Below are 13,691 nucleotides of genomic sequence, written 5' to 3' on the forward strand. Positions count from 1 at the left end.
AAACCTACAGTAACTAACTACCCCTGTCCCAGAAATAACTTTGGAATTGAACACGTGTATTTTTTTTATCTTCAAATGGGGCCGACGCGCAGACTACGTCTCAAATAACCGAGCCAATACTTCCTCGGCTTCACATCTCAAATATCCCAGGTTTTCTCACTGAGGACACCACTTCTAGTATATGACATCTACTCCCATCCAATGGCGGTTCCATCTTCTAGTATGATGCCCCAGCCTCGAGGCTAACCTGATCTGAACGATTTCGCAATACATGAAAATGACATACACTGACTTACCCCGAAGAGCCAGCCGACTTAGCCGCGCTCGAAAACGCGGCGCAAGAAGGTCGTGAGGATCTGGTGTGCACGTTGCTTGAGCAAGGGAATTACACCGACTCCAAAAGTGGCAAATACGGACGCGCACTTCAAATTGCATCATCAAAGGGACATGCAAGTATTGTTCGGCTCCTGTTAAACAAGGGGGTTGACATCCAAACCGAAGGGGGCATGGCACTCCTCGCGGCTTCCCAAGCCCACTTTGAAAATGAGACAGTCGCACAAACTCTGCTAGCCAAGGGCGTTGATCCCGATACCAAAGGCGGGAAATGCGGCAACGCACTCCAGGCTGCAGCGCACAGAGGTCATTCAAAGATAGTCCGACTTCTCCTAGAGTATGGTGCAGATGTGAATATAGAGGGGGGTTGTTATCAGACTGCTCTGTGGGCAGCCTCCTTCCTTGGCCGTGAACCGGTTGTGCAGTTGCTATTAGAAATGGGTGCCAATGTCAATGCCAACGGAAGACATGGAAGCGCACTTTATATTGCATCGTTGGAAAACCGGACTAATGTGGTAAACATGCTACTGGAACACGGCGCTAGTGTCACGGAGCCAGGCAAAAGTTACAGCGCTGCACTTTACACGGCATCTTACAACGGCCATGAGAAAGTGGTGAAGATGCTCCTCGCTCGAGGCGCAGATGTAAATGGGAAGGGCGGAGACTATGGCAATGCACTCCAAGCCGCATCGTTCCGCGGTCGTGAGGAGATAGTTCGGATGCTAATTGACCAGGGGGCCGACGTCAATGCCGAAGGTGGAAAATTTAGTGATGCACTCCAGGCAGCTTTATCGCAAAACCATCGCAATGTGGTCGACCTTCTACGCGAGCATAAAGAATCTTAGCAGCCATACACAATATATACCTTTTTTCAGTGCTCCCACCGGGGTGTTCAGTTTTCTTCCATCAGATCCTCCCGTTTTCAGGTATCAGGTTGAGAATCCATGTCGGTACCTAGGTAGACCAGACTCATTGGACGAGCCCGATATTTACCAAAAAAAAGAAAAAAAATACAACCTGGTGGACGTTATACTGTATCTTTCGTACAGTCTGGTTAGGTGGGTCAGAGGAAGCTATACGGAGTAAATGGAATACAATTGCTAGGGGCCAGCAAAAATCGCTGTTATCAGGGGGCCGGCCCCTCTAATGAAAGAACCCTGCGAGAAATTCTCCTAGCAAAGTGCCCCAGTTGTGAAACCAGGAAGATAGACGATGGTGAGTTTGGCCCCTTAAAATATAGGTCGGCTCTTTTCGAAGTCATATTTAATGGTCTACACAGTATTCTTCCTCTGCTTGCCATTTCTATTTCGACACTCACTAAATTTCCGTCATGATGGCTTTTTTCCAAAGTTCTCTGCTTCTCACCCTATCATTCTGGGTATCTTGTGTTATTTCGGCCAGTTTTAACCTACCGGATGGTTATGAAGTGATTGGATATAGAGAAGTTTCTTCGGTAGACACATACCCGTATCTTCCATTCACCAAAGAAATTAATATGGAGCTAATTTGGCATTGAATAGCTCCAAGCGAAGGAATATCAAGAAAAAGGGACAGTTACCTATGACCCTACGGCATCACATGGCGGAAATCAGCTTGGTGAAGGTGTATATATGTACGCGGACCCGGACGAAATGAGAGAGTCGCAAAGAGAGTTCGTTGCCCTAGATGAATTATCGCGGATCCCAAAACTGACTCTGTTCCTTTCAAGGTACTGCGTGATCGCGGCGCTCAAGCCCGAGTTTGCAAAAATCCATAAAGCGTGGATCCCAATGGACTATAACACAGGCGGTTGTGATGGCGATCTGGGAGACGGAAACATATATCTGTGGCAGAATTTGCAAGATTATAACGAGAAAGTCCAGCTAATTGACGGATATTTTATGAGTCTGGGTTTGGACTGGAACGCGCGAAGAACGCTGATGGTCTCTGAATATTCTGGAGATACTGGAGCCGTCCAGCTCTGCCTTCCTGAAGCGCAATTGAATGGCAAGGGAGGCCATTTGGATTTGAAGGTTTGGTGCTCTAAAAACAGAGACGACGTCAATTTTGGCAAAGTGGAAATTATGGACTGGGAGAATTTTGAGAAATCTGGCCAGATGCCTGATATGTCGGATCTAGGGTTTTAACGGCCATCTGCCCCCTCCCCCTAAAAGGCATCTGGAGGCAAGACTTGAGGGTCAGTTCAGAACCTACTACATATAGCGAACATGAGATGCCACATTTTTCTGTGACTCTGGCAATCGTGGTGTCCAGTGGTAGTGCTAATATTAGTACAGGAAGATATTGAGAGGAACCTATCACAAAACACAAGATAGTCAAGGATTAGCTAAGACGAAAACCCTTGACTTGTCGGGAGAAAAGAGCAAAGGCAAGTTTGATAATCTCGCTAGAATTCTTATGCAATGGTTTCCCCTTATTCCAAGTATAAATGAATCCTAATATTAGGGAATAAGCTAAATTATATTAATTAATAGAGTATCCTACATATAAGAAGGATTCGTTAAGGAAAAAAGAAAGAAAATAGGAAGGGGAAACATAATAAGGGGAAAATATAGTAGAAAGAAAGGTATTTAGCGCATAAAGCTTTGGCTAAGTATAACCATAATAGGACTTCGTACGAAGGTCCCATAATACTATAAGGATCTATAGTCTTATAAGAGGGTTTATAGGACGGAAATCAGAAGAGAAAGTAGGAAAGTAAGAGAAGGGAAGAAAAGATACAAATAATAATAAAGAATTAATTACTTCTTTATCTAATATCTTACCTTAGGTACTAAACTTCCTAATTTAGACATCTTTCACCTTATTTCTATGATTCTAATAACCACAATATCTATAATCATTTAAAAGGCATCATATAATACCTCCTAGATAGTTTTAAACTATTACTTATAGATTCTATAAGAAAATCTATTAATTATAATCTCGTAGGCGAGGATATGAGATCGGGAATCTCTTTATAGAGCTCTTATAGGATCACGTGTGATCACCTAATCGCCCTAATGTATTTAATTCGATCGCTCTACTACATTTACAATACAACACACGCTTCGTCGTACAGTACTATGTTACTAACCACCTCGGTTCCTTCTGCCAACACATACATGCATTATTCCCTCGCCCACAACGTGTTCGCTGTCTCTGCTCGGGCCTTCGCTTAGTGAGTTGCATTACATCCGGTCATGGATGGCCGGCTGTCCTCCTCGTCCTTCCCCCGCCAAGGATGGCCCCGACTGTCGCCGTCCTACGCGCCGCCAGCAGTCCAAGCAACCCGACAATACCAGTCCACCACCCTGGAGAGAGAAGCGCAGCACCGGGCACAACAGGAATCAATTCTTAACTCAGGCCCAGCATCCTCATCATCCAAAAAACCAACAGCAGCTACCCAGCCCGTGCTCGTAAGGGCGTATTCCGGCGATGCCGAGCAGGACAAAGCCAAAGACAAAGACAGCACTCCCAAAATGTCACCGCGCCGTCTACTCCCGTTCACCACGAGCTCGAAGGGCTCCGCTTCCTCGTCCCGCCCACCACCGGGCCCTCCACGCCCGTCGGATTGGGACTTCAGTATCGAGAGCATCCTGCAAGCCATCGACCCCGAGATCCGGGGCACCTTGGATTCCATTGCGGAGATCTGCGGACGCAGCAAATTAAGTCTCGCCAATGAGTACGGCAGCCACATCGCGCCGCTGGGGGAGATCCGCGCGGCACCCGGTGGTGGTCTCGTGCCTGTTGAGGAGGCCAGTTCCAGTGCTGAGCGGCGCGCTGATGAGGGCGGAGTGGTCACCTTTGATGATGAGCATGCTGCTGCTGCGCGGGCCAATCCAGGGAGGCAACTGCATCCATTCTCGTTCTATGGGTATGTCGAAAGTTTGCGGCAGTCGGCTGCTGCGCATGCGCAGCCTGAGGTTCGGCGGTCGATCGATGCGCAGCTAAATGCTACGCCCGGGATGGGTCTCCCGTCTTTGCCTGTTACGAGAGAGTTTGCGTCCAAGCCGAAGAATTCGAGCAGAGATCTGCTGGCGAAGGATTCTGAGCATGAGGGCCATCAGACTCAGGTCACTCCGGCTGTGGTGTCAGAGGTCTATCTCGATGCTCAGGCCGATGATCCGGGGCCAGCCAGTAATGGGCCCCATGTTCCTGTCGCGGTGGGCTTCCCAGCAGCCAAGGATGGACCGAGTGGTCCGGAGGTGGTGCGCTCTCTCCTTGGGTGGTTGAGATGGAGCGCTCGATTTGCTGGGCCAGATCTCTCGCCGCGATTGCAGTCTGCAGAGGGCAAACTGCGCGCTATGCTGGCCGATGAAAATCCCACTCTCCTACCATGATGATATTTAACGACTTATGACTGCAGATGATGATGATAATGATCTATGTCTCTTATTTTTATTTCACATCCCCTGATCCACGAGATAACAATGCTTCCCAGTCCAATTAATGCAATGCAACACGTATAAGATCTAGATTTTGCTTCAAGCTCCTCCTCTCCCAACCTAGGATCCAGCAGTGCTCTCCACACCACCTATTAGTGTGCGCGCAAACTCCTCAAAGCGAGCATAAGACCAGCACTCCTTGTACCGATCAACAAGCAACCGCGTATCCTCCTGCTGCTCAACCGCCTGCTTTTCTTGTTCTTCTTCATAATCTTCACTATCCTCACCCTCCATCCTCCCCTCCACCAACTCCCCTAACTTCACATCAACAGGGACTCTCCCCAAAAACGGAATCCCCAGTTCCGTGGCCATAACCTCTCCCCCCACCACTCGAGAACAAATTACTCACTTCCCCACAGCACGGACACGCATACCCGGACATGTTCTCAATAACTCCCAGCACGGGGATGCTAGTCTTCACGCAGAAATTGGCTTCCTTGCGCACGTCCGATGTCGCAACCGCCTGCGGCGTGGTGACCAGCACCGCACCCGCGAGCCGGGGGATATTATTCTGAGACGCGGTGGCCGGGTCGGCGGTGGAAAGAGTGAGGAGTTGTTCTGCGAGTGCGATATGCTCGTCGCTTGTTCCCGGTGGCGTGTCGATCAGCAGGAAATCGGTAGGACCCCAGTAGACGTCTGTGAGGAACTGCCGGATCATGGCTGTCTTTTTGGGGCCGCGCCAGATGACTGCATCGCCGCGGTCGCGGAGGAGGAAGCCTAGGGACATGCAGCGGAGGGAGCCGCGGGACGGTTGTGCTTGTGCTTGTAATTCTGGTGTGTCTGTTGAAGATAAGGAGGAAGCGTGCACATCGACGGGTAACCACCCGCCTGGCGCTTGAGTGATCTTTGCATCTTCGAGGCCGACGAGGCGCGGGATCGAGGGTCCCGTCAGGTCGATATCGAGGATGCCCACGGATTTGCCTTGGAGGGAGAGAGCCAGCGCAAGCTGGAGGGTGACAGAGGATTTGCCGACGCCTCCTTTGCCGGAGAGAACCTGGAGAGGAGTCCGTTGTCAGTCTTGCTGTACGCAGTTTCAAGATGTCGGCGTTATCGATAAGCGGAGGGGTTGCGGCGCTGCTTCTCTTTTTTCTTATGGTCTCTATCTGCGCGCAGTGATGGGTGGGTTTGCTTGAAGAGGATACGTACCAGCACGACGTTTTTGACACCGTCCAGAGGCATGTTGAGAGAGTGAGAGAGTCAATGGCAGCGACACAAGAGAGGTGTAGGAAGAAATCCAGATCAAGTGCCGGAGGTCCGCTTGCTTATCAATCGCCTGACTAACGACTGAACTATAGATCCGGACTAGATGTGCCGAAACAATATTATTGAAACTGCAGATAGAGATGACCGGGTTCAGGATTCATCTAAGCTATGGCTCCTCCCTCTTGTATCCAATAATGCGCCATGGTAATCCGTTCTACTTACCCCCCTTTTGCACACCAACCCACCCACTTACTTCTACTGCCACTTCTGCACCACAACACCTCCGCGCTTGAACTCAGGCATATCGCCCAGCACAGCGCTTCGGTCATCAAGCTCCTTGCTGGGGAAGGTCGTCATCAGCACCCATGAGCGCGTCCGCGAATCCGGGCTAGCAGCCGTCACAAACTCGTAGACATCCCCCACGGTATGCGAGGTGTTGAACCGCGACGTCAGACGCGTGCCATCCCCAAGACGCACCTGCAGCGTCAAAGTCGGCTGGGATTCATCCACCTCTGGCTTCGGCGCTTCGTCTGTAGTGGATGGACCCGGTGCAGCAGCGGCGGGCGCAGCAGCGGGCTGGGTTTGAACGCCGGGTGTGGGGCTGCCGAGACGCTGTCCGGCTCCGAAGAACGGCTTGTACTTGGGCTTCGGTTTCACGTATTTCTCTTCATGCTGCTTCAGGTCCACGTCCACTTCTTGTCCGGGTTGCACATTCATGATCGAGAGCGGTGCGCGGCCTTGGCGGATGCCTTCCAGAATCTCGGCATTGCGGGGGTCGTCGGACCGATAGAGCTCGCCATCATCGACGGAAAAGCCATCGGACCAGAAGTGGAGGGTCCGCTGAACGCGCTGCGCGCGCTGCGGCGCCGGTGCAGTGGTGTCTTCGATCACTCGGCTGGGGGCTTCGTCTCCGCCCAGAGTGCGCGCAGTGCCTGTAAAGGCCGATCGTCGCGTCTCGGGCTCATCCGACGGTGGTGGTTGTGCTCTAGACCAAAATATTAGAAATGCCGGCGAAGTCGCATGATGTCCCATCCAGTGTAGAAAACTAACCGGCGTGCTTTTTCGAGAATCTTCTTCTTCAGATCGTCTGGATTTTGCACCGCCAGCCCCGACTTCTCACCCCCCGCAAAGAAATCCTGATCCGTGGAGTCGTCTTCGTCTGATGAGTTCCCACCACTACCTCCAGATGCAAAGTCTCCCAATGTCGCAAACTTCTTCTTCGGCGGTGCGCGGGCAGAGGACGAAGACTCGGCGGCGGCGGAGGACCCAGCCGGTGCGGCACTTCCGCCTAGCGATCGGCCACCAGCAGGCGCGCCAGAAGATCCCTCTGCACCCAGTTGTGCCCCGCCCCCGGTGTTCGCATCCTGTAGGGCCTCATCCTGCTCGGCGAAGAACTCGGTCACGGCGGCTTCCATGTCCCACTCATTGGCGCTGAGATATTCCTGGGCCTGAAATATGAGATTAGCAATAGCACCCACAGGCGCAGATCACACCGAGCTCACCTCTGCAGGTTGGGTGCCGGTCATGGCACAGAACTGAGACACGACCTCGTCGTGCTCGGCGGGGTTGTGGTCCATGCTTGAGCTGGGCAAGTGGGTGTATTTGTGAAGATAGAGCTGAAGGTGTTCCCGGGAGGTCTTGGGAGAGTTGTAAGGTCGTCGCAAGAGTCGAAAGTAGCAGCAACGAAGCGCAAACACGTAGTTGGAGAGAGGACAGATCCAAACAGGCAGGTACGTCACAGCCATTGGTCAGCCGGACTACGGGATCTTCCGCCCCGAGCTATACCGACGAGTACGTCCGGACTGTTAGTGGTATACGGCCTAGAGTGTTTGGGGATGCAAGCTGCTACTAATGGAATTAGTGGATCGGATGCTTGAGAGTTAGTCTAGATATTGGGGTAAACTTGGCTTGATGCGTGTAGCTCTACTCAAGTATAGATTTCAGCAGCTCCAAACTCCCGGTCATTAGGAGCTTTGCTTGCAGCAACTGGAGATATCCAGTACTCTCAGCTTGCTGCAATATATTCCGAAGACTCTTTCGATGGCCTTTACGACCTTGATGAGTTCGTCGGTTTCAGAAATATCTCCATTCGTCCCCTAAATAGTTACAGTGCAGTCAGTCGTGCTGACATAAGACAATCCCTGTATTCCGCGCACCAAAAGTCGGTGGTGGATGGCATCATCTTCGCAACCACAGGCGCCAAAGAATAGTCACAAATACCCAATATTCTTACCCGAGTCATCGCTCTTCCTCAAGTCCCCTGCCATATCATCTCATCCGACCAACCAACCAATCCATACCTCACTTTTCGGCAGACCTTTCCCGGCCGCGGCCCTCCACCACGCATGTCTTCCGACATCCCGTCCAGCTCGCCAGGCGAGCTGTACGACTCAACCATGACCGTCCCTTCCGACTCAGAGAACTACTCAGCAAACAACGAGCTATCAGACGAATCAAGCACGAGCTCCCCCTTGATCCTGTACAAGCCGCCGACCTTCTGGAGCGTTCTCCGCGGCGCCGCAATCAACCTCTTCCTGCCGTTCGTGAACGGCCTAATGCTGGGATTCGGCGAGCTCTTTGCACATGAGGCTGCTTTCCGGCTAGGATGGACCAATACCAAGGTATGCAGTCCTTCGCACCGTACTGGTGGCTGTGGCTGACCACTCCTTCTACAGATCTTCCCGTCATACCGCCGCACACATTCCATCGGCCCCGGTGTAGACGTCCGCGAACTGCCCTGGGAGCGGAAACGCAGTGCTCCGGCTGGATTGGACGATGCCGCGTCTCTAGAGTGACCGAGGGAGCGAAAAGAAAGTAACTAACTGCATCTACAAGGGAGCAACACAAAATGCATGCTTGGCTTCTGTTTCTTGGATATAATGGGTGTACATAGACCGATGGGCGCCGGGCGCAATGGATTGCATGCCATATAACTACCGTAACTACTCAAACGTATACCTAACTACCTGTAAACATCTCCCCTGTGTTTTCCGTGCCTGGATCCATGATTTCCCGCACACCGCCCGGCAGAAAAGTCTCCCGAACGAACGAACGGCAGGAGGCTCTTCTCCATTCCTTCTCTCCCCCAAACACTCGTTCGGACTACAATAATGCTGGGAGTTGGCCTGAAAGGGTCTACTACCGCTGCTTCTGCACGGCAGCGGGCGGTCGCAGCTTATCGATCTACTCGATCGGTTCGTGCCCAGCCTACGCGCGGAACCAATTGGCATCTAACTAACTGTTTTCTTCCCGCAGATATCGTCGTTCCGGCCACAGGGTCTGCGTACTTCAGGCCTGCGCAGCCAATTGACCCCGTTTACCTCGCCCAATGTGCCATGGCGAACGGCTGTCGTGGCCGCAGGGCCCGCCGCTGTCCGATTCAATTCGACCTCGTCCGACGCCGTGACGGACAAGATCCCTGAGGGGACCGCCCCTCCAAGCGGCCCTGATGTTTCTGATCTGTGGACAACCGATATCACGTCAATCCCGGAGAGAGTTGGGTACCTCAAGGAACTGGGCCTGGACTACGGCTGGGGACCGTCGTCAATAATGCAATGGATGATCGAGCACATCCATCTGTGGACTGGATTGCCGTGGTGGGTGAGTATCGTGAGTACCGGTCTCTTAGTGCGTTTAGCACTGTTAAAGCCGATGCTCGATGCCTCCGACACAGCCGCCAGGGTCCACAACGTGAAGCCTATCCTCAACCCGCTCAAGAATGAGATGATGCGTGCCGGAAGTGAGGGCAGACAGATGGACATGCATATGAAACGAGCGGAGATCAAACGTATTCAGGCAGAACATGGCATTGTACCGTACAAATCTTTCATCCCCATGCTTCAGATCCCACTGGCCTATGGTTGCTTCCGTGTCATCCGCGGCATGACCTCCCTGCCGGTGCCCGGCCTGGCCAACGAGTCTGTGGGCTGGCTTACCGACTTGACTGTCAGCGATCCGACTTTTATTCTGCCTGCGGCCACCAGCGCTATGATGTTTTTGACATTCAAGGTTAGTTCGTGTGCGCTTACTTTCTCCTTAATTGCCATAGCTGACCATGAATGCAACAGCGAGGTGGTGACACCGGTACGATGGACATCATGAGCACTGGACCTGGCAAAGCTATGATGTACGGTCTGCCCGGTATTTCTTTGGTATTCATGTCGTTTTTCCCAAGCGCGCTGCAGCTCTACTTTGTGGCAACGGGTGCGTTCGCATTCTGCCAGGCGCGTATCATGACGAACAAAAGTTTCCGGACGCATATGAAGATGGCGATTACCAAGAACCATAAAGCCTCCGACGTTGAAGACATCGAGGTCCTTCAACATAGCAAGGGTCTCCAGCTCTTGCAACAGCGGCTTGCACAGGAAAAGGCCCAAGCCGCAGAGCCCGCAAAACCTGTGTCGGAGACCAGTGGAAAGAAAACCAGTGCAATCGACGGCTGGATGGACAACTTCAAGGGCTATCAACAGAAAATGGGACAGCAAATGAAAGACGGGATCCGCGAGTTTCAAGGAAAGACACCTGCCACCAATACTGACGGCTCAAAGGCGCCGGCGCCACGGTTGAGCGAAAATGCCCGTAAGCGGGCCGAGGACTACGAGCGCACACAGCGAGAACAGGACGACGCCGAGCGCGCCCAGCGTAACTTCGAGCGGCAACAAGCCCACCAGAGATATCTCGACCAGCAGAAAGAGAAGGCGAAGAAGGGGCTGGAGCAGCAGATTCAACAGGCTGCTGCGAAGAAATCCAAGCGGAACGGGCGTGGGAAACGCAGCTGATCGGCTTGGTCCATGTGTATAAACTGTAAATTAGGGCGCTGTACGTGGCATTATCTCTTTGTCTTACTGTCTTACTAGTTGTGACTTTGAACGGGCGGGACTATCTAGATTCCACTCATTCTACATTGGCTGTTTACCAAGTATTCTGGATATAGCTACATGTTTGAAACAATCTAAGTAAATATGTGCAGCATGTCTTCACAATTTCCCACAAAATCAGCCTCCTCAGACGTCGCTGCAGAAGCAGGGGTTGACTTCGTGTCTCCGATTGGTTCACTAGCCATATACACCATAACCCTTTCGTAGACATTTGGGTCGTCCGTCACAAAATTCCAAGTCCACGATTTCCTGACGAGAAGATTGGTTCCATCGAAATGCGCTAGCAGGATCCTGCTGCAGTCGGCAATGGTAGAAACAAGCATAACCTATAGCCAGCAGTCACGTTAGACACGGAAACAATAACCCATAATGCGACAAGTAGGAACACTAACGGGGATGACCAGATGCTCACGCATATCGGAACGGAAAAGGCGTGTTCGGATGGCTGCGAGTATCGCGAGAACCTCACCACGCAGGATCCTCTCCTTAGTCTCACGAGGGTTCACCCCGAACGTGGCTGTGATGATGATGTGAGGCTTCCCTCCTCTCGCACGCCAGGCATCCCCTACTTTCCACATCGGACGCTGCTCGTGGGTTGGAACGTTGTAGTACTCCTGGTAGTACTCGTAGTGCATAGTTGTCTCATAGTAAGCCTGGAAGAGTTCGGGAAGACTTGCAAGATCGGTAGTTAGCATCTGGTTTCATGCGCTAATTCTCAAAGCTGATACATACTCATAAGGAGTCCAGTTCTTCACCAGATCCTCCAAATTCATGTGTTGTAAGCTGTCTGGGAGCAACGTCGTATTCCCAGATGGCGTTGTAGGCGTAGTGTCGGGCCAGGGAATCATAGAGCATGGTGCCTTCAAGTTTACCCCAATGTTTATCGACTGGGCCCCAGGTTGTAGAAGGCACTTCATCCCTAAGCGATTTATGAACCCGTGTGCGCTTGTCGAATTCCCAGTCGATCGGAAGTTCGGTGAAGCGGTCCTCTGGGAATGGACGGAAGTATGGGCTGTCATCGTCGTTCACTTGCCAGATATTTGTAACTTGAATACTTGGCCACGATTCGAGGTCGACAAACTCGTTCGTGTGTGCTTGAACCTGGTCATACAGCGCATCGATGGCCAGAATGGCCTCATATCGCCAGGCGTCTTTCTCATGGTTGTAAGGCTCGAACAGGTCTCTGATGCTTGCGCAAGCTCTGCACATCTTCTTTCGTAGACATGCGGTGAGAAGAAGGGCTTCAAGAAAATGGAGGTAGCGGAGGCGCCGAATGTCATTGCTGCCATAAGTAAACGGGTAATGCTACGGTAACTAAAAACGGGGTTGATGATAATGTAAAAGCTGCAAGACATGTTAATGTGGAGTGTGACGAAGTTGATATAGTAGGCGATGAACTTGCTAGGGACAAACAAGGAGCAGCGAGGAAAAGCAGCGACCAAACAAGTAGAATTTTGAAATTCATGGCGTTGGTGGTCTAATAAATCGATTTAAGATAGTTGTAGATGGTTGGGTGGCCCAGTCGCTTACGGGTTACGTTACAGACTTTCTAAGAAAACTCAGAAGAATTGAGGCATACACGCCACAATCTCGCTGGTCTATTGGAATGTAAGATTTGTAAAGTTGTGAGAGAGAGATCACGTGACGCGATTTCAACAGTGTTCTTCTATCCTTTCCCTTGGTCACTGTTAGTTCTCTCTCCTAATTTCCCCCCACCTTTGCCCGGTTTCCTCGGAAAGAAAAAAAGATCTAACTATTCCCTGACCACCTTACCTAGCAGGAGTATGTTAACCAGTACTTATGCTCATGGTGTGCTGATGCTTACGGTGTGCTGATGCTTACGGTGTGCTGATGCTTACGGTGTGCTGATGCCTACGGTGTGCTACTTCTAGGACGCACATTGGTGTTTCCTCGTGGCTGCATAATTAACATGTCGACGGAAACTACAGAAACCATTCCACTGGGCGGTTTTCTTGAGGTACGAAACCACTAGAATTTGCCTCCTTTTACTTGCATATTTCTGCAAGGGACTGAACTGACAAAACAGTTTTACTAGCCAAGAGAAAACGAGACCCTTGTCGTAGCGCCCATGACTTCGGAAGCCTTCGACGCTTTTAGACCTCTTCTTCGGCAATTACTGCGAAATGATGTCGTTCGGGGTTATTATTTTGACGCTATTGTTGGCCAAATCAGGTTGGTCTGCGCCACTCAACACAATTGACGTTGAGGAAAGGAAATCTGATCTCGATGTGAACCCGTGGGAAGTTGAGTTCTACAGTGACTAACAAGGTGACAAGCGCATCGGCGCAGGGGGGGATAGATCAGCTACGGGATGCGTATCAGTAGGCTTAGGCGGGGTAGAAAGCTTCACTTTCGATAGCGGTGGAAATTTTGGAATGAGGTTTTATGCCCAAACAGGCTGCGCAGGCGATCTCCACTCTGTCGCTGGGTCTGTAGGCTGCAGTTTGGCTGGCTTTAAGATGTAATCCTACCAAGTCATTAGGGCTCGGTGAATGTATACTATTTAGTCTGGCTGGTAGCTTTACATGACGGAAGATGCGCACGTGCATGTTTGTGAGACACTACGCTCTGATGGGGTTTTTTGAAGGGCGTTTTCTCACGCGTCAGTCAACCTCACCAAACAAATGATACGCAAAGATGACAGCTTGACTGCCTACCTATGCAATCGGTACCTTTCCAAGGCTCAGATATCTAGACATCCAGCCTTATCACATTCGGACAACGGTAGCGACGTGCTATTTTGCTCCCGTAGAGATCGGTGGCAAGCAAGGCCAGTTGCCTCTTAGTATATACAGATAGCAAGAAAGTAACATTTCTTTCCACATCTGTT

The 13,691-nt window shown here is 51.3% G+C and overlaps 8 protein-coding genes across 8 annotated transcripts; 4 read left to right on the forward strand and 4 right to left on the reverse strand.

Annotated features, from left to right (window-relative positions):
* Nucleotides 1-201: 201 nt before the first annotated feature.
* PFLUO_LOCUS5572 (uncharacterized protein) lies at nucleotides 202-1,178 on the forward strand (the record flags this gene model as incomplete). The annotated part of the gene is made up of 2 exons (XM_073783030.1): nucleotides 202-220; nucleotides 304-1,178. The coding sequence occupies 2 exons, from the start codon at nucleotides 202-204 to the stop codon at nucleotides 1,176-1,178; spliced, it is 894 nt and encodes a 297-aa protein (XP_073639626.1).
* A 2,337-nt stretch (nucleotides 1,179-3,515) lies between these two features.
* PFLUO_LOCUS5573 (uncharacterized protein) lies at nucleotides 3,516-4,655 on the forward strand (the record flags this gene model as incomplete). The annotated part of the gene is made up of 1 exon (XM_073783031.1): nucleotides 3,516-4,655. The coding sequence occupies one exon, from the start codon at nucleotides 3,516-3,518 to the stop codon at nucleotides 4,653-4,655; it is 1,140 nt and encodes a 379-aa protein (XP_073639627.1).
* A 165-nt stretch (nucleotides 4,656-4,820) lies between these two features.
* PFLUO_LOCUS5574 (cytosolic Fe-S cluster assembly factor cfd1) lies at nucleotides 4,821-5,939 on the reverse strand (the record flags this gene model as incomplete). Its single annotated transcript, XM_073783032.1, has 3 exons — nucleotides 4,821-5,014; nucleotides 5,127-5,754; nucleotides 5,907-5,939. 3 exons carry the CDS (start codon nucleotides 5,937-5,939, stop codon nucleotides 4,821-4,823), a joined length of 855 nt encoding a protein of 284 aa, XP_073639628.1.
* Nucleotides 5,940-6,218: 279 nt separating this feature from the next.
* Nucleotides 6,219-7,540, reverse strand: PFLUO_LOCUS5575 (protein phosphatase regulator; the record flags this gene model as incomplete). The annotated part of the gene is made up of 3 exons (XM_073783034.1): nucleotides 6,219-6,948; nucleotides 7,014-7,411; nucleotides 7,466-7,540. 3 exons carry the CDS (start codon nucleotides 7,538-7,540, stop codon nucleotides 6,219-6,221), a joined length of 1,203 nt encoding a protein of 400 aa, XP_073639629.1.
* Nucleotides 7,541-8,308: 768 nt separating this feature from the next.
* PFLUO_LOCUS5576 (uncharacterized protein) lies at nucleotides 8,309-8,758 on the forward strand (the record flags this gene model as incomplete). The annotated part of the gene is made up of 2 exons (XM_073783035.1): nucleotides 8,309-8,584; nucleotides 8,639-8,758. 2 exons carry the CDS (start codon nucleotides 8,309-8,311, stop codon nucleotides 8,756-8,758), a joined length of 396 nt encoding a protein of 131 aa, XP_073639630.1.
* Nucleotides 8,759-9,073: 315 nt separating this feature from the next.
* PFLUO_LOCUS5577 (uncharacterized protein) lies at nucleotides 9,074-10,741 on the forward strand (the record flags this gene model as incomplete). The annotated part of the gene is made up of 4 exons (XM_073783036.1): nucleotides 9,074-9,157; nucleotides 9,219-9,563; nucleotides 9,612-9,971; nucleotides 10,031-10,741. The coding sequence occupies 4 exons, from the start codon at nucleotides 9,074-9,076 to the stop codon at nucleotides 10,739-10,741; spliced, it is 1,500 nt and encodes a 499-aa protein (XP_073639631.1).
* Nucleotides 10,742-10,914: 173 nt separating this feature from the next.
* PFLUO_LOCUS5578 (uncharacterized protein) lies at nucleotides 10,915-11,475 on the reverse strand (the record flags this gene model as incomplete). The annotated part of the gene is made up of 2 exons (XM_073783037.1): nucleotides 10,915-11,166; nucleotides 11,233-11,475. The coding sequence occupies 2 exons, from the start codon at nucleotides 11,473-11,475 to the stop codon at nucleotides 10,915-10,917; spliced, it is 495 nt and encodes a 164-aa protein (XP_073639632.1).
* A 97-nt stretch (nucleotides 11,476-11,572) lies between these two features.
* On the reverse strand, nucleotides 11,573-12,049 carry PFLUO_LOCUS5579 (uncharacterized protein; the record flags this gene model as incomplete). Its single annotated transcript, XM_073783038.1, has 1 exon — nucleotides 11,573-12,049. One exon carries the CDS (start codon nucleotides 12,047-12,049, stop codon nucleotides 11,573-11,575), a length of 477 nt encoding a protein of 158 aa, XP_073639633.1.
* Between the last annotated feature and the right edge of the window lie 1,642 nt (nucleotides 12,050-13,691).

The sequence above is a fragment of the Penicillium psychrofluorescens genome (genome assembly GCF_964197705.1).
Source record: "Penicillium psychrofluorescens genome assembly, chromosome: 3".
Lineage (NCBI taxonomy): Eukaryota > Fungi > Ascomycota > Eurotiomycetes > Eurotiales > Aspergillaceae > Penicillium > Penicillium psychrofluorescens.